Source organism: Loxodonta africana, chromosome 22 (assembly GCF_030014295.1).
Source record: "Loxodonta africana isolate mLoxAfr1 chromosome 22, mLoxAfr1.hap2, whole genome shotgun sequence".
Taxonomy (NCBI): Eukaryota; Metazoa; Chordata; class Mammalia; order Proboscidea; family Elephantidae; genus Loxodonta; species Loxodonta africana.
The window spans coordinates 31,038,588-31,063,549 of record NC_087363.1 but is presented as its reverse complement, the minus strand read 5'-3'; the positions used below and the strand labels follow the sequence as shown (position 1 = coordinate 31,063,549).

At 39.8% G+C, this 24,962-nt stretch overlaps 1 protein-coding gene across 9 annotated transcripts in view; it reads right to left on the bottom strand.

Moving 5' to 3' along the window:
* Positions 1-24,962, bottom strand: part of ULK4 (unc-51 like kinase 4) — a 646,083-nt gene that overhangs the window by 400,151 nt on the left and 220,970 nt on the right. For 7 of the 9 annotated variants that reach the window (XR_002785708.2, XM_064274755.1, XM_064274756.1 and 4 more), the window contains 2 exons: positions 23,016-23,067; positions 22,774-22,918 (listed from right to left, as the gene is read on the bottom strand). Coding sequence is in view for 8 of the 9 variants with exons in the window: in XM_064274755.1 (XP_064130825.1) it covers positions 22,774-22,918; positions 23,016-23,067 (197 nt within the window). In the remaining variant the exon portion in view is untranslated. Of the gene's footprint in view, positions 1-18,393; positions 19,044-19,082; positions 22,044-22,773; positions 22,919-23,015; positions 23,068-24,962 lie in introns of those variants that run through there. The other 2 variants (XM_064274758.1, XM_064274757.1) reach the window with 2 other exon arrangements.

The window sequence follows — 24,962 nt, the reverse complement described above, 5'->3', positions numbered from 1 at the left end:
ACTCTCTGGAACTGCCAACAACTAAAAAAGGAAGCAAGTATCTCTAAGAACCCAAAATAGGAGTTTTAAAAAGACATGACATGAAACAGATGCTTTTCAGGGAGAGAACAGGATCCCAGGCTCCTACTCAGAGTCCATTTCTCTCCTTCTTGAAATCATTAGATAACGAGTTTAATTATGTGGCCTCTAGGCCCACAGTCATTAAAAAGAAAGCAAGTGAAGTGAGGAGAGGGACTATTTCAGGAAGGCAACCTGAGAATTACAAGTGAGATTTAAAAGCACAAAAAAAAAAAGAAGAAAGCAAACCCAAGCGCTCCAAACTGGGGAGCATGTGATGCAGAATAAGAAATGTGTTCATACTTTAACGGGGACTGAGGGCCTATGACACACCACAATGTTCTAAATGGGGGGAGTGAGTCAAGAAAATGTTAAATTATGTATACTTCTCTGCTTAAGGAAACAGGAAGTACTATAGTTTAGAAGGTTTTCTATAAAACATAGTTAAATTACACCAATTAAAATTGTCCACACATGATGAAGATAAAAAACAAAATACCAATCGTTCATTATAAAATCAAATATTAATTTATTAATAAATATTAAATCAAAGATAGCAGTCGGTTAAAAAATGCAGCACAACTCAGTATGATTAATCTTAGGAATGAAAAGAATCAACATTAGAAAATCCATTAATAAATGTTATCATATAAATAAATTAAAATCAAGCAAACATCTTTATAGGTGACAAAAGGTGTTTGATAAAATTTAACACCTAATTTTATTTTTTTAAAAAAAGGAATGACTCTTTGTGCACTGTAAGAATTCATCTGACATAGAAAGTTCTTATCATTAAGAGACGGGGATCCCCAAACCACCCTTACGTTCAGTGATTAACTAGAAAGACTCACAGAACTCAGGAAAGCTGTTATACTCATGATTACAGCTTATTCAGGGAAAAGAAACAAATTAAAATCAGTTAAGGTAAAAGGTACATGAGCAGAATCCAAGAGGCACCAGGCATAAGCTTCCAGTTGTCCTCTCCCAGTGGAGTTGTACAGATAACACTTAATTCTCCCAGCAACACTGTTTGACATACGTGTGAAGCACTGCCAACCAGGAAAGCTCACCCAAGCCTTGGGGTCCAGGGTTTATACTAGGGGTTAGTCACATACGCACAGAGCACCCATGTGGCTGACCTCAGTTACTCAGTCTCTACCCCTTCCAGAAATGAAGCTAATATGGCATGGCCTTAGGCCCCTACCATAATTAACATTGTTAGCATAAGCTATCTGGCTGGCCCAAGGCCTCCACCATTAATCACATTGTTAGTATAGACTATCTGGTGTGGTTCAAGGTCCCAGGTATGGGAAGACACTATCAGGCAGGATATTCCAGGGACTTAGAGGTTATCTCCCAGTAGGCAGTGTAGGGTTTCAACACCCCAAGTCTGCTGAGTTAACCCTTTATAAGGAAACTGACAGGAATGCCATTAACTCAGAAATAAGAGAAAATGGCCTCTTCCACTGCTCAGCAGTATTTGGAAATAGCAGGCCAGGCTTCTAATGAGTCACTCATATTCCCAGATAACCAGTCCCTTTGTCCCTACTCACAGACAGCAGTAAATCACTAAGGGGAGGGGTTGCAAGCATTTTTTAAAAGTGACCTTCTTACTCACGTGCTTGAGTGCAAAGTCTAAGAGGAAAATACGGACAACTATTTAGAAATATAATAGAAAAAACATTCTCAATAGTACTGGAAAATGAATATTTCAAAGGACGATGAAAAATACATAGAACTACATTTAAAAAGAAAACACTGAAGAAAAGTTACTGAGTGAAATAAAAATGTCTTGAGGTTGTTTGAGGTTATCTAACCTTGAAACAGGAGGAAAGGATGAAGCTTAGATCAGCCCCAGCATGAGAACTTTCCCAAAGATTACTAGGCTTTTCTTCTTTTGGAAAAAGAGGGATAAAATCCATAATGGATAAGTTTAGAATACAGATAGTGCATATATTTTCATTTAATCAAAGATAACTTCGTAATGGTCAGCAAGATCTAGCCAAAAGAAGGTTTTGATTTATTAAGCTTGTCTTAAGAGAGAGAAGGCAGCTGAGCTGATAGTAATTGGATCCCACTCTCCCCTGAATGGGACTTGGCAGAAAATAAGCAAATAGTGAGAAGCAGCAACTCCTGAAGGAGCCTGTGAGGAGAGTGACCAGTGCACAGCTGGCCCACTTTGATGAACAAGGGCTGGAGAGGAATACTCCAGGTGCCCTGAGCCTGGCCACAGCTTGAGACAGCTGTTGGCGTAACAGTACCCTGTCCAGGCGTTGTCTCTGGACCCCACCATTCTACCTCTAGGATCCCCTCTGAAGCAAAGGGCCTTTGCAGCTGGAAGTCAGGCAAGAAAAAGTCATCCATACTAAATTCACACCCATCCCAAGGAGAGAAAACTCCTAAAAGTAACACATTTAGGGGCCCATAGCCAGAAAAGGGGTTCCCCGCCACTGCGAGGCAGACACTATCAAGCAAGATATATTACTCTTCATTTCCAACCCTGAAATGAAATGGACTTTTTCCTATTGTGTCAAACAAACAACAGCAAAAAAAAAACAGTGCCATCGAGTTGATTTCGACTCATAGTGACCCTACAGGACAGAACAGAACTGCCCCACAGGATTTCCAAGGAGTAAACCCCAAACTACCAAACCCAGTGCCCTTGAGTCGATTCCAACTCAACTGCCAACCTTTTGGTTAGCAGCCAACGTGTTTCTTAACCACTGCACCAAGTGCCTAGTGTAAACAGTGCTCAATTAGGTAGACTGATGAAAATTGAAACGGCCTATCTTCACAACCCTAGATTACTGTGAGGAGCTATCCTGAGGGGTATATGTGTAGGGGTAGGGTATTGTGTCATGAAGAGGTCCACTCTGTTGGGATTAAACCACAAATTCACATTTCACATCTCAATGTGGTGTAGATTCCAGAATATCCAAGGCATTTTGGGAGGAAATACAATAAGAAACAGTCTGCTATATTAAAAACTAAAGTACGTTACAAAAGCACATTGATTTAGTAAGTGTAGGGTGGGCTCAAGAATAAATCAAAAGGAAAGAAAGGTGGCATTTGACATTAGAAGGGAGTTATCTTGGAAAGAGAGTTAGGCTGAGGAGTCAAGCCTTTCCTTATGAAAATATATTCTTAATAAATTAAAATATTTTACCTCATTAAAATACTGAAATGAATAAATGTTTCCATCATCTTGGGTGATAAGGCAGACTGAGCATGACACCAAATTAGAAAAATATAGCTTCAAAATTTTTAAAAGAATATTTCTCAATGGCAATACCATGATAAGTCAAATGAGGGACAAATTACTTGCACAATGTTGGTAAAAACAAAAAGTAATATTCTTAAAGTATAAAGAGCTCCTGGAAGCCACTATATATCCCAGTGCCATCGAGTCGATTCCACTATATATATAGTGCCTGAAAAAATGGGCAAAATCCACCTACGGAGAATATAAATGGCCAAGAACACAGGTGGAAATGGTCAACTCCATAAGAGCTGAGGGAATACAAGTTAAAGCTAAGAAGGGTACAATAAAATGCAAAAAAACAGTAGGTTAACTACCCCTTTCTTGTAGAACAAAAAAACCAAACCCATTGCTATCGAGTCAATTCCAACTCATAGCAACCCTATATGACAGAGTAGAACTGCCCCATAGGGTTTCCAATCAGTGGCTGTTAGATTTGAACTGTGGACATTTTGGTTAGCAGCTGAGCTCTTAACCACTGTGCCACCAGGGCTCCCCCTTTCTTACAGCAGTCAGTAAAATCCTTTTTCATAAAGGAAAGCTGGTAGTGTAAGCTGTCTTCTTTGAAAAAACAATTGGTAAAATGTATCAAATGCCTTTAAAATTTTTGACATAGTGATTCCATCCCTAGAGATTCAACAAAACAAAGTCGTGCCCAAAGATAACAGCTATAAAAATAGTCTTTCCAGCCTTATATATAATAGTGAAATACCGCAAAAACCCCAGATGTCCTGTAATAACCAGAGATTGTTTAAATAATTTATAGTACATCTATAAATATAGATAACAAGACAGTCAATACAAGAGTACAATATAAATATATTCACAGTATGAGGTCTGGGAGTAAGAGGAGGAAACAGGTTCCAAGCAGGAAATTTCAGAAAGTACTAAGGAAATCTCTCCAGGAATGGGGAAACAATACGAAGGAGCAAGAAGATATTAACATAAAAGAGTAGGCAAGAGGCAAAACACCAAGAATCTTGAAAGGCTGGGTAAGTACTGTTAATGTTATTTTCTACAACCTACAGATCTAAAGGTTTCAGAGCAAGGGAATGATATAAGGAAGCCAGCTGCTAGCCAAAAGTTTGGCAGTTTGAATTCACTAGCCACTCCTTGAAAACCCTATGGGGCAGTTCTATTCCGTCCTACAGGGTCACTATGAGTTGGAATCGACTCGAGGGCAATGGGTTTTTATACCTAAGACAGTTCAATAGCTCTACGGTATGTTGCCACAAATGGAATGCATTCACAAATTCAAATTTCAAAAAGGAAATACGATTTCCAAACTGTAAGGAAAAGCTTCCTGTCTTAGATTCTAAAAAGTCTTAATAACTTAGGACACCATGATGGCCCTGATGATTTTAAAGGTCACGGGAGAGTTATAAATAGAAAAGCAGCACTCATTTTCCCCAGGAAAGAAGCGCCAAGTGTCACATCATCAGAAAGATATCGCAAGCACATTCACATTGAAATGATCTTTTTGAAATATAAAATGCAAAGCCAAAAGAAAAATGGAAACTCAAATATACTTCGGCCAAGTGGCTTCCAATCTACCAAAGGCAAATCACGTAGTAGATCTTTCCCGCCACACATGACTTCACTTCAAGCCTGCCCACGTGACCCTATCGAAAACAGCCCCTCCTTCAGCCCTCTTCCCATCAATCTCTATTCTCTTACCCTTTTTTATGTTTTATTTTTCTTCACAACACTTAGGTTAACTGAAGTTATCTCATATATTTACCCTTTTGTTTATGACTTTGTCTCACCCACTGGATACAAGCTCTCTAGGGGGCAGGGGCTCAGTCTTTCCACCACTGTATACCCAGCATCCGGCATGGAGAAGTCACTCAATATATATTTACTGAATTAAGAAAAGGGAGGAGGGGAGACAGGGAAAAAAAGGACAAAAGGGTCTGAAACTATATATGCACACTTAACAATGTAGGACAAATTAGATTATTTACATTTGTATGAATATTAAAATTATCTCTTCCCCGAGAATACTAAAGGTATGTTTCCTAAGTGAAAAGTCTGGTCCTACTTACAGTAAAATACTAAAGAAAGATGCCCTCGCCTTATTTAACAAGTCTCAGAAAAAAAAATGTTCAAATCATCAGCAGAAGATTAGTACTAAGAGTTCATTGATAACGACTTTGATATTATATTTCCAAGGTGCCGATTTTAATTAATAAGATCAATTTAAGGTTTAAGTTCCATTAAATATTGCCTCTTCTCTTCTGTGTGAACCTTTAAAATTAAATCTTTTCTTTCAGCTGAATAAAAATCATGGTTCATAATTTTCTGCATATATGTGGTACCCTTCTTCCCGGAAAAGAGAAAAGCGTTTTCTTATTAATCATACAGATAAGTCAGTTATGTTGTTGGCATTCTGTCATGAGGAAAGAAAGAGGAAAAAATGAAGGAAAGAAAGGGGAAGGAGGGAAGAAGGGCACACACACCAAGTTAATGGCAAAGCCCAGGTTTGGATCCAAATATCATATTCTAGACACAAGACACAGACTACCAATGGCCAATATCACCAACTTAAATAAGCAGAGAGTTTTCTCAGGCTGGTGGCAGAGAAGGAAAGCAGAAGATTTGCAGCTTTTAATGGAGATCTGACAAACTGTTGTTGACTTGAAGATAGAGAGGGCCACATGAGAAGAAATGTGGGCAACCTTAAGGAACACAGAAACAAGAGACTTGAGTCCTATGACTAGAAGGAACTCAACTCTGCCAACAACATGAATGAGCTTGGAAGTTGACTTCAGCCCAGAGTCTCTACATGAAGGCTCAGCCCAACAAACACCTTGATTTCAGCCACGTGAGACCCGATGTACCAGACTAAAGCTCAGGGTTTCCCAACGTTCTGTGACCCAAGGGCACAGCTTCAGACTGCCATACCAGACTTCTGACCCACAGAACTAAGAGCTAATAAATGAGTGCTATTTTAAGCCACCAAGTTTGTGCTGAGTTGTTAAGCTGCAATAGAAAATTAACACATCTACAGTTTAATTTTCTTATATTAGTTAATTTTTATAATTCAAAATTATATAAAAGTTTTGATGCTTAGCATGCTTCCCTTGTTTCTGATCTTAATGGAAGTGCCTTTAATTAAGCATTATGTCTACAATTGCGATCAAAGGAGTGCCAGAGTTCTGGGAGATGTTAACAGGCAGACCATGGAAAAGGTGGTCCGAAGGGCACAGAACATCCGGAAACAGGAGCTTTACAAAGTCAAATGGCTGAATCGCAAAATTCAAAAGCAGAAGAATAACTAAGGCTTAATAAATAATTGGCAGAAAGTTCCATCAAGCCAGAGGCTGTGCCTATCTTGGTCACTGTATTCCTACAAAATGAACGCCAGTGAAATGAGATATATTCAATTAGCACCGCATGATTAAATGAGCAGAGAGAAAGCATCCTCTCCCAACTTATCTCATTTAACCCTTAAATGCAGACTTTCTACTGGAAACAGGCTGACCTATTTACTGCCCGCGTACTCTGCCTCTTCCTCCACTCTGCACACCCCACTCTAGCCTGGGATGCCCACTCCCTTTCCTCCTACCCAATCATGCCCAGGTTTCAAAGTCTAACTCAAGACCCAGCTCTCTACAAACGCTATTATAATCCCCTGTATGTAACAGGCAAACACTTATAACTAAAGGTCATCTCTATAGAAAGTAAAGCACACACACTGAGAGGAGATAACAGTTAACTCATTAATTTATAAAATAAGTAATTCAGTTACGATATTTATAATAGACATTTATTCTTACAACAGATCGTTCGTATTACACAGTAGGTTTTGGTAAGCACCAGGAATTGAGTTGGTCCCTGACTCATGGCAACCCCACACACAACAGGATCAGATCACTGTGATCCACAGAGTTGGCACTGGCAGATTTTCAAAAGCAGATTGCCAGGGTTTCCTTCTTTGTCTTAGTCTGGAAACTCTGGTGAAACCTGTTCAGCATCAAAGCAAGATACAAGCCTCTCTACTAATAGATGAATGGTGGCTAAGCTTGAGACACACTGGCCAGGAACCTAACCTGGGTCTCCTGCATGTTGTTGTTGTTGTTAGGTGCCATCGAGCTAGTTCTGACTCATAGCGACCCTATGCACAACAGAAAAATATACTACTGCCCAGTCCTGCACCATCCTTGCAGTCGTTGCTACGCTTCAGCCCACTGTTGCAGCCACTGTGCGAATACATCTTGTCGAGGGTCTTCCTCTTTTTTGCTGATCATCTGCCTTACCAAGCATGATGTTCTCTCTCCAGGGACTGGTCCCTCCCTGATAACGTCCTAATTATGTGAGAAAAAGTCTCACCATCCTCGCTTCTAAGAAGCATTCTGGCTGTACTTTTTTCATGACAGGTTTGTTTGTTCTTCTGGCAGTCTACTGTATATTCAGTATTCTTTGCCAACACCATAATTCAAATGCATCAATCGTTCTCCAGTCTTCCTTATTCCTTGTCCAGTTTTCACATGCATATGACGCGATCGAAAATACCACGGCTTGGGTCAGGTGCACCTTGGTACTCAAAGTGACACCTTTGCTTCTTAACAGCTTAGAGGTCTTTTGCAGCAGATTTGCCTAATACAGCAGTTGATTTCTTGACTACTGCTTCCATTGACACTGACAGTGGATCCAAGTAAAATGAAATTCTTGACATCAATATTTTTCCCATTTATCATAATGGTGCTTATGGGTCCAGTAACGAAGATTTGTTTCCTGTATGTTGGCGTGAAACCCATACTGATGGCTGCAGTCTTTGATCTTCTTCAGTAAGTGCTTCAAGTCCTCTTCACTTTCAGCAAGCAAGGCTGTGTCATCTGCATACTGCAGGTAGTTAATCGGTCTTCCTCCAATGCCTCGTTCTTGTCACATAAGCCAGCTTGTTGGATTATCTGCTCAACATACAGATTGAAAAACTATGGTGAAAGGATACAACTCTGTCACGCACCTTTCCTGATTTAAAACCACTCAGTATCCCCTTGTTCTGTTCCAACAACTGCATCTTGGTCTATGTACAGGTTCCTTACTAGAAAAATTAAGTGTTCTGGAATTCCCATTTTTCCCAACGTCATCCTTAATTTGTATGATCCACACAGTTGAATGCCTTTGCATAGTCAATAACATACAGGTAAACATTTTTCTGGTATTCTCTGCTTTCAGCCAGGATCCATCTGAGAACAGGCATGATATCCCTGGTTCCAAGTCTTCTTCTGAATCTGGCTTGAATTTCTGGCAGTTCTCTGTCCATGAATTGTTGCAACCACTTCTGAATTATCTTCAGCAAAAATTTACTTACATGTGATATTGTTTGATAATTTCTGCATTCCATTGGATCACCTTACTTAGAAATAGGCACAAATATAGATCTCTTGGCCAGGTAGATGTCTTCGCAATTTCTTGGCATAGGCAAGTGAGTGCTTCCAGCACAGCATCCATTTGTTGAGACATCTTAATTGGTATGCCATCAATTCCTTTTTCACCAATGCCTTCAGTGCAGCTTGGACTTCTTCCTTCAATATCATCGGTTCTTGATCATATGCTACCTCCTGAAATGGCTGAACATCAACCAATTCTTCTTGGTACAGCGACTCTGTGTAATTCTTCCATCTTCTTTTGATGCTTCCTGCATCGTTCAATATTTTGTCCATAAAATCCTTCCCTATAGCAACTAGAGGTTTGAATTTCTCCTTCGGTTCCTTCAGTATGCGAAAAACCGAGTATGTTCTTCTCTTTTGGTTTTCTAACTCCAGGTCTTTGCACATTTCGTTACAATATTTTATTTTGTCTTCTCCAGCTGCCCTTTGAAATTTTCTATTCAGCTCTTTTACTTCATTTCCTCCATTAGCTTTAGCTACTCAACATTCAAGAGCAAGTTTCAGAGTCTCTTCTGACATCCATTTTGGTCTTTTCTTTCTTTCCCGTCTTTTTAGTGGCCTTTTGTTTTCTTCATGTATGATGTCCTTGATGTCATTCCACAACTCAGCTGGTCTTTGATCATTAGTGTTTAATACATCAAATCTATTCTTGAGATGGTCTCTAAATTCAGGTGGGATACACTCGAGGTCATATTTTGGCACTCGTGGACTTGCTTTAATTTTCCTCAGCTTCAACGTGAACTTGCATAGGGCAATTGATGGTCTGTTCCACAGTCAACCGCTGGCATCGTTCTGACTGATGATATTGAGCTTCTCCATCTCTCTTTCCACAGATGTAGATGATTTGATTCCTGTGTATTCTATCTAATGAGGTCTACATGTATGGTCTCCATTTACATTGTTGAAAAAGGTTATTTCCAACAAATAAGTCACTGGTCTTGCAAAATTCTATTATGCGATCTCCAGCGTCGTTTCTATCACCAAGGCCATATTTTCCAACTACTGATCCTTATTCATTTCCAACTTTTGTGTTCCAATCACCAGTAATTATCAATGCATCCTTGATTACATGTTTGATCAATTTCAGACTACAAAAGTTGGTGAAAATCTTCAATTTCTTCATCTCTGACATTAGCAGTTGGTACATATATCTGAATGGTAGTCGTATTAACTGGTCTTCCTTGTAGGCATATAGATATTATCCTATCACTGACAGTGTTGTACTTTAGATCTTGAAGTGTTCTTTTTCATGATGAACGTGACGCCATTCCTCTCCAGTTTATCATTCCTGGCATAGCAGACCACACGACTGTCTGATTCTAAATGGCCAATACCAATCCGTTTCAGCTAATCCCTAGGATATTAATCCGTACGTGTTCCATTTCATTTTTTTCTTATTAACTTTTATTGAGCTTCAAGTGAACGTTTACAAATCAAGTCAGTCTGTCACATACAAGTTTGCATACATTTTACTCCGTACTCCCACTTGATCTCCCCCTAATGAGTCAGCCCTTCCAGTCTCTCCTTTTGTGACAATTTTGCCAGCTTCCCACTCTCTCTATCCTCTCATCCCCCCTCCAGACAGGAGATGCCAACACAATCTCAAGTGTCCACTTGATATAATTAGCTCACTCTTCATCAGCATCTCTCTCCCACCCACTGTCCAGTCCCTTTCATGTCTGATGAGTTGTCTTCGGGGATGGTTCCTGTCCTGTGTCAACAGAAGGTCTGGGGACCATGGCCGCCGGGATTCCTCCAGTCTCAGTCAGACCATTAAGTATGGTCTTTTTATGAGAATTTGGGGTCTGCATCCCACTGATCTCCTGCTCCCTCAGGCGTTCTCTGTTGTGCTCCCTGTCAGGGCAGTCATCGATTGTGGTCGGGCACCAACTAGTTCTTCTGGTCTCAGGATGATGTAGGTCTTTGGTTCATGTGGCCCTTTCTGTCTCTTGGGCTCTTAGTTATCGTGTGACCATAGTGTTCTTCATTCTCCTTTGCTCCAGGTGGGTTGAGACCAATTGATGCATCTTACATGGCCGCTTGTTAGCATTTAAGACCCCAGATACCACATTTCAAAGTGGGATGCAGAATGTTTTCATAATAGAATTATTTTGCCAATTGACTTAGAAGTCCCCTTAAACCATGGTCCCCAAACCCCCGCCCTTGCTCCGCTAACCTTTGAAGCATTCATTTTATCCAGGAAACTTCTTTCCTTTTGGTCCAGTCCAATTGAGCTGACCTTCCATGTATTGAGTGTTGTCTTTCCCTTCACCTAAAGCAGTTCTCATCTACTAATTAATCAATAAAAAACCCTCTCCCTCCCTCCCTCCCTCCCCACCTCATAACCACAAAAGTATCTGTTCTCAGTTTATACTATTTCTCAAGATCTTATAATAGTGGTCGTATACAATATTTGTCCTTTTGCCTCTGACTCATTTCGCTCAGCATAATGCCTTCCAGGTTCCTCCATGTTATGAAATGTTTCACAGGTTCGTCACTGTTCTTTATCGATGCGTAGTATTCCATTGTGTGAATATACCACAATTTATTTACCCATTCATCCGTTGATGGACACCTTGGTTGCTTCCAGCTTTTTGCTATTGTAAACAGAGCTGCAATAAACATGGGTGTGCATATATCTGTTTGTGTGAAGGCTCTTGTTTCTCTAGGGTATATTCCTAGGAGTGGGATTTCTGGGTTGTATGGTAGTTCTATTTCTAACTGTTTAAGATAATGCCACATAGATTTCCAAAGTGGTTGTACCATTTTACATTCCCACCAGCAGTGTATAAGAGTTCCAATCTCTCCGCAGCCTCTCCAACATTTATTATTTTGTGTTTTTTGGATTAATGCCAGCCTTGTTGGAGTGAGATGGAATCTCATCGTAGTTTTAATTTGCATTTCTCTAATGGCTAATGATCGAGAGCATTTTCTCATGTATCTGTTAGCTGCCTGAATATCTTCTTTAGTGAAATGTGTGTTCATATCCTTCGCCCACTTCTTGATTGGGTTGTTTGTCTTTTTGTGGTTGAGTTTTGACAGAATCATGTAGATTTTAGAGATCAAACACTGGTCGGAGATGTCATAGCCGAAAATTCTTTCCCAGGCTGTAGGTGGTCTTTTTACTCTTTTGGTGAAGTCTTTAGATGAGCATAGGTGTTTGATTTTTAGGAGCTCCCAGTTATCGGGTTTCTCTTCATCATTTTTGGTAATGTTTTGTATTCTGTTTATACCTTGTATTAGGGCTCCTAGGGTTGTCCCTATTTTTTCTTCCATGATCTTTATCGTTTTAGTCTTTATGTTTAGGTCTTTGATCCACTTGGAGTTCGTTTTTGTGCATGGTGTGAGGTATGGGTCCTGTTTCATTTTTTTGCAAATGGATATCCAGTTATGCCAGCACCATTTGTTAAAAAGACTATCTTTTCCCCAATTAACTGGCACTGGTCCTTTGTCAAATATCAGCTGCTCATACGTGGATGGATTTATATCTGGGTTCTCAATTCTGTTCCATTGGTCTATGTGCCTGTTGTTGTACCAGTACCAGGCTGTTTTGACTACTGTGGCTGTATAATAGGTTCTTAAATCAGGTAGAGTGAGGCCTCCCACTTTCTTCTTCGTTTTCAGTAATGCTTTGCTTATCCGAGGCTTCTTTCCCTTCCATATGAATTTGGTGATTTGTTTCTCTATCACCTTAAAAAATGACATTGGAATTTGGATCGGAAGTGCATTATATGTACAGATGGCTTTTGGTAGAATAGACATTTTTACTATGTTAAGTCTTCTATCCATGAGCAAGGTATGCTTTTCCACTTAAGTATGTCCTTTTGAGTTTCTTGTAGTAGAGCTTTGTAGTTTTCTTTGTATAGGTCTTTTACATCCTTGGTAAGATTTATTCCTAAGTATTTTATCTTCTTGGGGGTTACTGTGAATGGTATTGATTTGGTTATTTCCTCTTTGGTGTTCTTTTTGTTGATGTAGAGGAATCCAAGTGATTTTTGTATGTTTATTTTATAACCTGAGACTCTGCCAAACTCTTCTATTAGTTTCGGTAGTTTTCTGGAGGATTGCTTAGGGTTTTCTGTGTATAAGATCATGTCATCTGCAAATAGAGATAATTTTACTTCCTCCTTGCCAATCCGGATGCCTTTTATTTCTTTGTCTAGCCTAATTGCCCTGGCTAGGACTTCCAACACGATGTTGAATAAGAGCGGTGATAAAGGGCATCCTTGCCTGGTTCCCGTTCTCAAGGGAAATGCTTTCAGGTTCTCTCCATTTAGAGTGATATTGGCATAGATGCCCTTTATTATGTTGAGGAATTTTCCTTCAATTCCTATTTTGGTGAGAGTTTTTATCATAAATGGGTGTTGGACTTTGTCAAATGCCTTTTCTGCATCAATTGATAAGATCACGTGGTTTTTGTCTTTTGTTTTATTTATGTGATGGATTACATTAATGGTTTTTCTGATTTTAAACCAGCCTTGCATACCTGGTATAAATCCCACTTGATCATGGTGAATTATTTTTTTGATATGTTGTTGAATTCTATTGGCTAGAATTTTGTTGAGGATTTTTGCATTTACGTTCATGAGGGATATAGGTCTGTAATTTTCTTTTTTTGTAATGTCTTTGCCTGGTTTTGGTATCAGGGAGATGGTGGCTTCATAGAATGAGTTGGGTAGTATTCCGTCATTTTCTATGCTTTGAAATACCTTCAGTAGTAGTGGTGTTAACTCTTCTCTGAAAGTTTGGTAGAACTCTGCAGTGAAGCCGTCCGGGCCAGGGCTTTTTTTTTGTTGGGAGTTTTTTGATTACCGTTTCAATCTCTTTTTTTGTTATGGGTCTATTTAGTTGTTCTACTTCTGAATGTGTTAGTTTAGGTAGGTAGTGTTTTTCCAGGAATTCATCCATTTCTTCTAGGTTTGCAAATTTGTTAGAGTACAATTTTTCATAATAATCTGATATGATTCTTTTAATTTCATTTGGTTCTGTTGTGATGTGGTCCTTCTCATTTCTTATTCGGGTTATTTGTTTCCTTTCCAGTATTTCTTTAGTCAGTCTAGCCAATGGTTTATCGATTTTGTTAATTTTTTCAAAGAACCAGCTTTTGGCTTTGTTAATTCTTTCGATTGTTTTTCTGTTCTCTAATTCATTTAGTTCAGCTCTAATTTTTATGATTTGTTTTCTTCTGGTGCCTGATGGATTCTTTTGTTGCTCACTTTCTATTTGTTCAAGTTGTAGGGACAGTTCTCTGATTTTGGCTCTTTCTTCTTTTTGTATGTGTGCATTTATCGATATAAATTGGCCTCTGAGCACTGCTTTCGCTGTGTCCTAGAGATTTTGATAGGAAGTATTTTCATTCTCGTTGCATTCTATGAATTTCCTTATTCCCTCCTTCATGTCTTCTATAACCCAGTCTTTTTTCAGGAGGGTATTGTTCAGTTTCCAACTATTTGATTTCTTTTCCCTAATTTTTCTGTTATTGATTTCCACTTTTATGGCCTTGTGGTCTGAGAACATGCTTTGTAATATTTCGATGTTTTGGATTCTGCAAAGGTTTGTTTTATGACCTAATATGTGGTTTATTCTAAAGAATGTTCCATGTGCACTAGGAAAAAAAAAAAATACTTTGCTGCTGTTGGGTGGAGTGTTCTGTATAAGTCTTTGAGGTAAATTTGGTTGACTGTAGCAATTAGGTCTTCCGTGTCTCTATTGAGCTTCTTACTGGAAGTCCTGTCCTTCTCCGAAAGTGGTGTGTTGAAGTCTCCTACTATAATTGTGGAGGTGTCTATCTCACTTTTCAATTCTGTTAAAATTTGATTTATGTATCTAGCAGCCCTGTCATTGGGTGCATAAATATTTAATATGGTTATGTCTTCCTGATCAATTGTCCCTTTTATCATTACATAGCATCCTTCTTTATCCTTTGTGGTGGATTTAAGTCTAAAGTCTATTTTGTCAGAAATTAATATTGCTACTCCTCTTCTTTTTTGCTTATTGTTTGCTTGATATATTTTTTTCCATCCTTTGAGTTTTAGTTTGTTTGTGTCTCTAAGTCTAAGGTGTGTCTCTTGTAGGCAGCATATAGACGGATCGTGTTTCTTTATCCAGTCCGAGACTCTCTGTCTCTTTATTGGTGCATTTAGTCCATTTACATTCAGCGTAATTATAGATAAATAAGTGTTTAGTGTTGTCATTTTGATGCCTTTTTATGTGTGTTGTTGACAATTTCACTTTTCCACATACTTTTTTGTGCTGAGATGTTTTTCTTAGTAAATTGTGAGATCCTCATTTTCGTACTGTTTGACTTTATGTTTGTTGAGTCGTTACGTTTTTCTTGGCTTTTATCTTGAGTTATGGAGTTGTTATACCTCTTTGTGGTTACCTTATTATTTACCCCTATTTTTCTAAGTAAAAACCTAACTTCTTATGTTCTATATTGCCTTGTATCACTCTCCATATGGCAGTTCTTTGCCTCCTGTATTTAGTCCCTCTTTTTGATTATTGTGATCTTTTACATATTGACTGGCGTGATTCTCTGTTATGAGTATTTTTTTTTTAATTAATCTTAATTTGTTTTTGTGATTTCCCTATTTGAGTTGATATCAGGACATTCTGTTTTGTGACCTTGTGTTGTGCTGGTATCTGATATTATTGGTTTTCTCACCAAACAATATCCTTTAGTATTTCTTGTAGCTTTGGTTTGGTTTTTGCAAATTCTCTAAACTTGTGTTTATCTGTAAATATCTTAATTTCGCCTTCACATTTCAGAGAGAGTTTTGCTGGATATATGATCCTTGGTTGGCAGTTTTTCTCCTTCAGTGCTCTGTATATGTCGTCCCATTCCCTTCTTGCCTGCATGGTTTCTGCTGAGTAGTCTGAACTTATTCTTATTGATTCTCTCTCGAAGGAAACCTTTCTTTTCTCCCTGGCTGCTTTTAAAATTTTCTGTTTATCTTTGGTTTTGGCAAGTTTGATGATAATATGTCTTGGTGTTTTTCTTTTTGGATCAATCTTAAATGGGGTTCGATGAGCATCTTGGATAGCTATCCTTTCGTCTTTCATGATGTCAGGGAAGTTTTCTGTCAGGAGTTCTTCAACTATTTTCTCTGTGTTTTCTGTCCTCCCTCCCTGTTCTGGGACTCCAATCACATGCAAGTTATCCTTCTTGATAGAGTCCCACATGATTCTTAGGGTTTCTTCATTTTTTTTTTAATTCTTTCATCTGATTTTTTTTTTCAGCTATGTTGGTGTTGATTCCCTGGTCCTCCAGATGTCCCAGTCTGCATTCTAATTGCTCGAGTCTGCTCCTCTGACTTCCTAGTGCGTTGTCTAATTCTGTAATTTTATTGTTAATCTTTTGGATTTCTACATGCTGTCTCTCTATGGATTCTTGCAACTTATTAATTTTTCCACTATGTTCTTGAATAATCTTTTTGAGTTCTTCAACAGTTTTATCAGTGTGTTCCTTGGCTTTTTCTGCAGTTTGCCTTATTTCGTTTCTGATGTCTTGAAGCATTCTGTAAATTAGTTTTTTATATTCTGTATCTGATAATTCCAGGATTGTATCTTCATTTGGGAAAGATTTTGATTCTTTTGTTTGGGGGGTTGTAGAAGCTGTCATGGTCTGCTTCTTTATGTGGTTTGATATGGACTGCTGTCTCTGAGCCGTCACTGGGAAACTAGTTTTTCCAGAAAATCCGCTAAAAAAAAATGCAGTCAGATCCCTATCAGAATTGCCTTTGGATTATAACCGCCACCTTGTTCCCTGTAAGGATGAAAGTCTGAGATTTGGATCACATATGCTTGGCTGTAGCTGGTTCTGTGTTTTTAGTCCAATTAGGGGTGGATTTTTGGTCCCTGGGTTTTTTTTGTTGTTGTTGTTCCTTCTCTCAGGCCGAAAGAGTGGGTTAGGAAAAGATCAAAAGAAAAAAAAGGGGGGGGGGGGCAACGCCGCCACAGAGCCGGAGCCGTTCTCCCTCTGGCTCAGGCAATTCCAATGTTAATGAAGCCGCCTGGGGAGGGTGCGGGAGGGATCAGAGAGATAGGAGAGTAGCACCTCAGAATATAGCCAGAGTTGTTTGTCTTGCTTGGAATGATTATTATATCTGAGATTCACGCGGGGCGTGTCGCCTATGTGTGCTGGCAGTGTGGAGATTGCCCCCGGGGGTCTGGCCCGCTGAAGTCACGGTCAGATCCTCCGCTGCCAGTCCAAATCCTAGTGTCAAGGTTCCCCTGCTGGGACGCTTTACTCCTGGCTCCAAAATCAGTAGCTGCCTCCCGGGGACTTCTCCTCCCATCAGCCGCGTCACCGCGCCGCCGCCGCGAACCGGCTGGGCCCTCTCCCGGGGTTAGTTCAGGGGAGTGGAGCAGCTCTCCGTGCTTGTGCCGTGACAGCGCCCAGTCAAATGCCCGGCGGCACGACTCCCCGGCTGGGACGCTGCTCTCCCAGCTCCAAGACCAGTCACTGCCTCCCGGGGACTTCTCCCACCAGCTGCGTCGCCACGCCACCCACGCGAACTGGATGGGCCCCCTCCCGGGGTGAGTTCAGGGGGGTAGGGCTGGGCCCCTTGTTTGCGCCGTCCGCCCCCCTGGGCTCTGCCCTAGATCGGGCGCCAAAGGTTACCTGACTGGGACGCTGGCTCCAGGCTCCGAAAACAATCGCTGCTTCCCCGTATTTGTTTGTTTTCCGTCTCTAAATCTGTGTTTGTTGTTCAGGGTTTGTAGATTGTTATGTACGTGATCGATTCACTTGTTTTTCTGAGTCTTTGTTGCAAGAGGGATCCGAGGTAGTGTCTACCTAGTCCGCCATCTTGGCCCCGCCTGCCCATTTCATTTTTGATAACTTCCAATTTTCACCGGCCCATATTTTCAGAAGTAGAACACCAGGTCCTTCTTCCTAGTCTGTCTTAATCTAAAAGCTCAACTGAAACCTGTCCACCATGGGTTGAAATACCAGAGGCATAGCTTCCAGCATCACAGCAACACGCAAGCCACCACAGTAAAACAAGTTGACAGATGAGTGGTGGTCTTCTGCATGGAGGGCAAGAATTCTACCAGTGAACCACCACTGCCCTCTATGGTACTTAATAAGAGCACACTATTTTCCTCCCTGAAAATTTTGCCAGTGCTACTAGAAAAGACATCCACTCTTTCTCTGAGATCATCTCCCAGAAGCCATTTAAACAGCCAATGGAAAGAGCTTGTCTGAGAACAAAGCCACTTATCTCCAGGTAGACTAGAGACATAAGGAAAAAGACACACTTATGGAGTACTGCTGACATAATTTAGACCCCTGAACCCAGCTATACTGGATGCCAGCACAAGTTTTTGACTTCTCAGTTATATGAACAAATAAATGTTGAAAGTTAACTTGCACTGGGAGCTACTGTTTCCAAATAAAATAGTTTTGACTAATACGACACCTTCATGTGAAAACTGGGAGCCTAATATGCATGCCTGAAAAGACTGTCACCTTAGCTTTGTCTAAAGTATGACATGAGGTCAAAGTATTAAAACACAAACAAAATTAAAAATATCACATCAACATGCTTATTTGCTAAACTGAAATGGATGCCATTTAGCTCCTATAAACTCTAGAAAATTTACAATTCATAAGCCATTATATTTACATCTTCATGAAAAATAAATTTTCCATTATCAACATTTCTAAACTTCTTATAATTACCAAGAACAATCATCAAGGCCAAACTCCTGGTCAAGGTTTCTAGTTTCACAGAGTAAAAGAAACTGAATGAACACACTGCTTACATTTCTATAAATGCTTAGATAACATTTATTAAGTTCTTACTATATATGCCAGGTATCCGCCAGGCGCTCCTTGGAAACTCTTTGACAGCACTGGGTTTTTTTGGGTATATATGCCAGGTAGCCACAATAAGCATTATTTAATGGCCATGTCAATGAAGTATGTACTATTATAATCTTTATTTTGAAGATTAATAGGAGAGATTAAAGTAACATACCTAATAATCGTAGTAGTAGTGAATATTTCTATGCCCCAGACACTGTACTGTTTTACAAGAAGCACCTTATTTAATCTTTATAGCTGTCTTCTGAGGTACATACTGTTATCCCCATCCTATAGATGAGGAAACTGAGGCTTACAGCCTGAGATGCAACAACAATAACTGGCACTTCCCACAGGAATCCGTCAGTGAAAATATCCACATATCATATCCCAATAAACTCCACGCCATTATCCTAAGTGCACTTCTGTTCTGTTTAATAAAAACCTGAACTCATCTACATTGTGTATGTTCTTGAATTGCTGTGTGGCTGACATCTGTATTTTCTTCTTTAATTCCTCATCTCTGGAAAGGGTAAAGGCACACATTAAAGGAAATGTATTCCATTTATTCCAGCTTAAAAGAAAAAACTACAACAAAAAAAGACAGCAACACTGAATACAAAGCAAACACTTTTCATTTTACAAACTGTTCCAGAATTGGGCAGGCATCAAACATGAAGAAATTTTATCTCAGATCTGCAGAACTGCTGACAAGTTAGTACTAAACTGTGAAGTACTGGTAGAATAAATCCTGTACCTCTTATAAGGGGTCATGTCTCAGGACTTGGAAAAATGCTTCTATACAAGTTTTCAGATAGTAGAGAGGCAAAGGATATCTTTTTTTTTTTAATCACTTTTTGCGCAAAGAACTATTTTAGGCACTTTCTTGTCAAAATGCATGAGATTATTTACAAGCAGTTTTAGTATCATAAAGTGGCACTGAAGGCATTAATTAATCCCATGAGAGAAGACTCTGATCTTTCACTTACACAGGCAAGTATAAACCACATATCCAAATATACCCACATATACACATACAAGAAAATATATTTACTGCTAGTATATTACTGAGAAAGGGCCACAAGGTTTTACTTTTTTTTTTTTACATAAATAATCACTTTCTTATTTTGGGTGTCAAAAGTATTCTTATTGTATATATCCTTTATCAGGGTCTCCCTGAAACCAACTTCTGAAGAGCAAGAAGAAAACAAAAAAGCAAACAAGAGACTGACCCTTAAAAACCAATGTCTTTCATTTTTTTTTTTGATAAATCAAGCCACTGGGGATCAAGCTAAGCTTCCAATCAGTCAAAACAGGTCTCTTCAGTTGGTCGGAGAGCCAGCACACTGGCTGACACACTCATAAAATGTACCTTCCTAAACTCTAGCGGTGTAGTATATTAATCTTCTATATTCTGCCTCTGGTAATTCCAGGAAGGCACTTTCATCTAGAAGATCCCTGGATTCTTCATTCTGAGAGCTTGTTGAGGCAATCATGGTCTGTTTCTTTATGTGACTTGATATTGACTGTTGTTTCCGAGCCATTTATAACTTATCGTATATTTTATGTTTGCTTACTATGTCATAGCTTCTTGCTTTGTTTTGTTTTGATATGCCCAAATGGGTTGCTTGAGTGAGCTAGCTTGATTATTTTTGCCTTTGGAATTCTGACATCCTGTCCCCAGATGGCTAGAGCTGTTATCAGGTATGTCAGTGTAGGAGTCCATTCACTTCTCTTGTATGAATTCAGCTCAGGTGTCCAGGTAGCTGATCATCAAGTGTGTGGTACAGGCTCTGTCCTACAGTCTTAGAGGGGCAGGGGTAATTGGTGTAGGTACCAGTGTATCTGGCTGCAGCAGGGGGTCACAATCTGAACAAGGCAAGGGGCTGAGAATCATCCCCCACGTGTCTCAGAGGAAAGCGTGTCCCTGTTCCCTAGACCGCACAGGTGGGTGGGTTCTGCAGATGGACCGTGGGCTCCCAATGTTTTTGGTTGTAAGGACCGAGAGGTACCAGTTACCCTTGGACCCATCGCAGGTGGCTAGGTGACCTGAATGGAGCTACAAGTCCTTAGGCCCTTGATCTGGGTAGGTAAGGACCCTGTTTAATAGACAAAGCAACGTCAAACATCAAACACCCACCTCTCTGCCACACAGCTGAAATGGTTGGAGTCTGCCAACAAGGGCCTATTCTCCTGAAATAGGCCCACACAGGTCCATGCAGAGGGGAAAGGTACGCAAAGTCCACAGACCATTTATGCCTGGACAGGAGCTGCTTCTGTCCTGAGCTCCCCCAGTTAGTGGAGCTGGCAAATTATCTTTTCCCCCAATTGCAAATTTATTCATTCTTCAAGGCTGGGAGGATGGCTCTAGACACCCAACAGTGCCTATCTCAGGCCCAGGGAAATGAACAGCCACTGAAGTTGGCTTGGGGGTGGGGGTAAAATATAGGCAAGTACTTAGCTTTTGCCAAGAGCGCCATTCTTCTCTGGTTCTGGAGGCGTGAGTAGGCTGTGTGGCTGGCTGCTTCCCCCTGAGGAAACTGCGGCCGAACGCTAGTTGCAGCCCGCCGCCACCGCTCTGGGAATGGTGACTGAGGGCTCCCCACGATTCCGGTCCGGTAACTCCTCTCCGCTTCTGAACTGTCTCTTCCTCCTCCTGCCCCTCTGTTCATTGTCTAAGCCTGCCTTTGATGTTCAGGGCTCCTAGCTTGTCATAAACATACTCATTTCACTTGTTTTTTCGGGTCTTTGTTGTAAAGAGGGCTCACCAGAAGCATCTATTCCGCCATCTTGGCTCCACCTCCCTGGTTACCCTGGTGGTGTAGTGGTTAAGTGCTACGGGTGCTAACCAAAAGGTCAGCAGTTCAAATCCACCAGGCGCCCCTTGCAAACTCTATGGGGCACTTCTACTCTGTCCTATAGGACTGCTATGAGTCAGAATTGATTAGACAGCAATGGGTTTGGTTTTTTGGGTTAAACCAACTAGGGTAGGAGTCCTGGTGGGGGTGGTTAATTAAGCACTCGGCTGCTAAACAAAAGGTCAGCAATTTGATCCCACCAGCTGCTCTGCAGGAGAAGGTTGTGGCTGTCTGCTTCTGTAAAGATTATAGCCTTGGAAACCCTATGGGGCAGTTCTATTCTGTCCTATAGGGATGAGTCGGAATCGAGTCGACAAGGGGTATGATCTTGTTTGTCTTGGTTTAAACCAACCAGAAGTGGTTGAGTGGTTTATCTTCAACAGTTAAATTTTTTAAATGGTAAACCTACTTTTTTGCAAGGAAGTTCAAACCTGTCAACATTGGCCAATGTTAGAATGTGATTAGATTTGGTTTCTATGGTGTGATAAATGACCTTTTTTTTTTTTTATGAGAACCAAGATTTTGAGGAGTTGAACAAATAGCGAGGTACACTTGGTGAGGACGCCATGCTTGAAAGCCTGCTGAGCTGACTCAAGGTGCAGCTCAGGCTCCGGAGAGAACCATGATAACACATGCTTTCTAATGTGTGACACCCAAGCCAGCATCTGTTGAATTGTATAAAAAATCTTCTTTAATATACTATATGGCACACACCTTTTTTTTTTTTTTTTTTACTTAAATTACTTTTATTTGATAAAATTCACAGTGTCCCTTAAACTTTAAGTGACAGGCTTAGAGTCTCACACGCCTGCATTGTGCCTTCTGCAATCAGTCTGATGAATGCTTGCCATGGTAACAATAACACCTTTCCGTTCACAAATATTCATTATCTGTTCTCCTCATTCCTACCCTACACACACACACACACACACACACACACACACACACACAAATTCCTGTTCATAACTAAACAACTTGCATGCCAAGGATTTGGGGGAGGAAGGATTTCCTTCCATCCCTACTATTTGTGAGTAGAGCCAGGATAAGTCCCAATTTCATATTCCAGCTGTCTTGTAATGTTGACCTTGAACCACAAACCTCAGCCACTGAGCCATGAATACTTTTAAATCTACATGACCTCAATACGCCTCACTCAGAGATACAGCATTTAGATACTGATCTGAATGGATGTTTTTGATGATGGGCTGCGATTCTTCTAGAACCAGTGTAACAGTTATTGCCTCTGTTTCTAGACCTCTTTGTACAGTGAGTCCACAGGCATTTGGGCTTAAATATAAGGACATCAAGGCCCGCAACCCCATCATTGGACCTAGTTTAACAGAAGCATCCTGGACATTGATGCTTCCCACATCAGTAGAGCAGCATAGTACTTACTGGGGAAGTAAGACATCTCTAATGAGAGCCAGAAGATTGCTGTCAGAATCAAGGCTCGCCTCCTTCTTGCCATCCCCAGCCTCCTGGTTCAGGAGGAGAGATGTGGTTTCGGAGAGCAACCGCAAGCTGAAGAGCCTCCACTCCACTTGAAAGAAAGAAATGCCAAGAATGTGACTACGTGGAGGATGGAAAGAAAACAAACTGTGTAAGTCATAGAATTCTTGTTGATTGGTCACACTTACCATTTTGGCTTTGAACCAAGGAGACCAAGGGTGGCAGGACATAATCAACAACCTAAAAAAAGGATGTACAAAATTTGGCTCTAATGTTTGCAACATCAAAACTGATATTAATCAGTATCTATGCTTTTTCCACTGACAGAATCATTAATGAAAGAAATGGGGGAAAAAATCAATTAACTTTATCCTGGATTTAAACACTCCATAACAACATTTAATAAACCACCAAGCTCATTAAACTCTGAAAAAGTCCTGAAGTTAAAATGACATTATGATTGCCAAAAGAGTAATTCTCAAACTTTTAGAGTTTATGAAACGAACTTTAATGTAGAATGCAAAATCTGGTTGGCATAGGTTGGCATTAAACCATCAAATTAATATGTATAAGCTGATGATCATACTTAAGTTATAAGCTAAACAACAAAGTGTTGGAGGAAAAAAAGAGGCACATAATCCTCACGTTCTATCAAGTACATCAAAGAGCTATGACAAGTTAATCTCGGTTATTTTTAGAAACAGACTCAAAAAATGTAAATCCATTACACAAAACAGACCCATGGTTTCATCAGTTAAAACAGAGCACAATCAAATTGGTCTGAAGCTTACCCCAAAATAACAAAATTTTTCCCCAAAATACTGATTTAAAAAAAAAGGCAAATCCATGCTGAAGTCTAATTTTGAAATGTACTACCTTATTTATCTCTTTTGGAGGAAATAAACAAAATTCCTGTTGTTCACACTGAATTTATTCCTCAACCTCATGATTACTCACTCTACACTGATAAAAGAACAGGAGAAGCTATCACAGTCAAACGCCACCTTGCTGTCCAACCCAACAAAAGATGTCCTGCCCAGGTAAGCATCTACACTCCTGGGTGGCAGCCCATCAGTACTAACTTGTTTTATCTCCATTTTACATAATAAGTTTACACCTAATACAGTGAAGCCCGTGACAGCCATAACTTGGAACAAGCTTGAACTGCCTTCTTTTTCTGGGTTTTTAAGTTTTCTGCCTTCGACAGGGTGCAGCCTTACCACTTTTCTATCTCTTGTTTTTGTGGAAAATATTTGAGCCTTCCTTCCCTGAGAGGCTTCTGCCTTACAAAGGTTTTACTGTATTACATCTAGATATTTGTACAAGGATCCTACGAACCGGGAATGATTCTCCATCACCCTTCTTCCATTAAGATATGACACAACAGCCAAAGCATAGATGTCATGCTCTACACCAAGGTATTCTGAGAAAAACTCTGAACTTCCAGTTTTGGCAAAATCAAACACTATGCAATGGAAAAAATACATCCCACTATTAACACCTATCAACATGATCAACACCTATATTATACCTTTAAAAGCTTGTATTAGGAGAGGGGGGAGATTGAAAATAAATAATCCAACTGTCCAATTCAGGAAGTTTGATAAAACCACAACTGGGCACAGCCAAAAAAGCAAGATGTCAGATAAAAGATAACTACACAAAAGTATTATTCCTATATACCTAAAACAACCAATCAAATAATTGAAAAAAGATGCCACTTACTACAGCAAAAATTATAAGATACATGTATCACGCTCTTTATAGAAAAAAATATTAATTACTTCTAGGCTCTACAGTCATTCATGGGAAGACTCACAGCAGTCAATTTTCTGCAAATTAATCTGTTATTCCAATGCAACACAAATAAGACCCACATAAGCAAATATATATATGCAAATATAAGCATAAAATAAATGATTTAGACTAGCTGACAGTATGTAAATTCGGATTAGTAAGAGGATTTTATTATCACCACTATCAGAACTTAACAGCTACTAAGGGATATGAGGAAAATGGGCCCATTTAAAAATATAATAATACCAAAACCAAAAAAATCAAACCCATTGTCACTGAGTCGATTTTGACTCACAGCAACCCTAAAGGAGGACAGAATAGAACTGCCTCATAGGGTT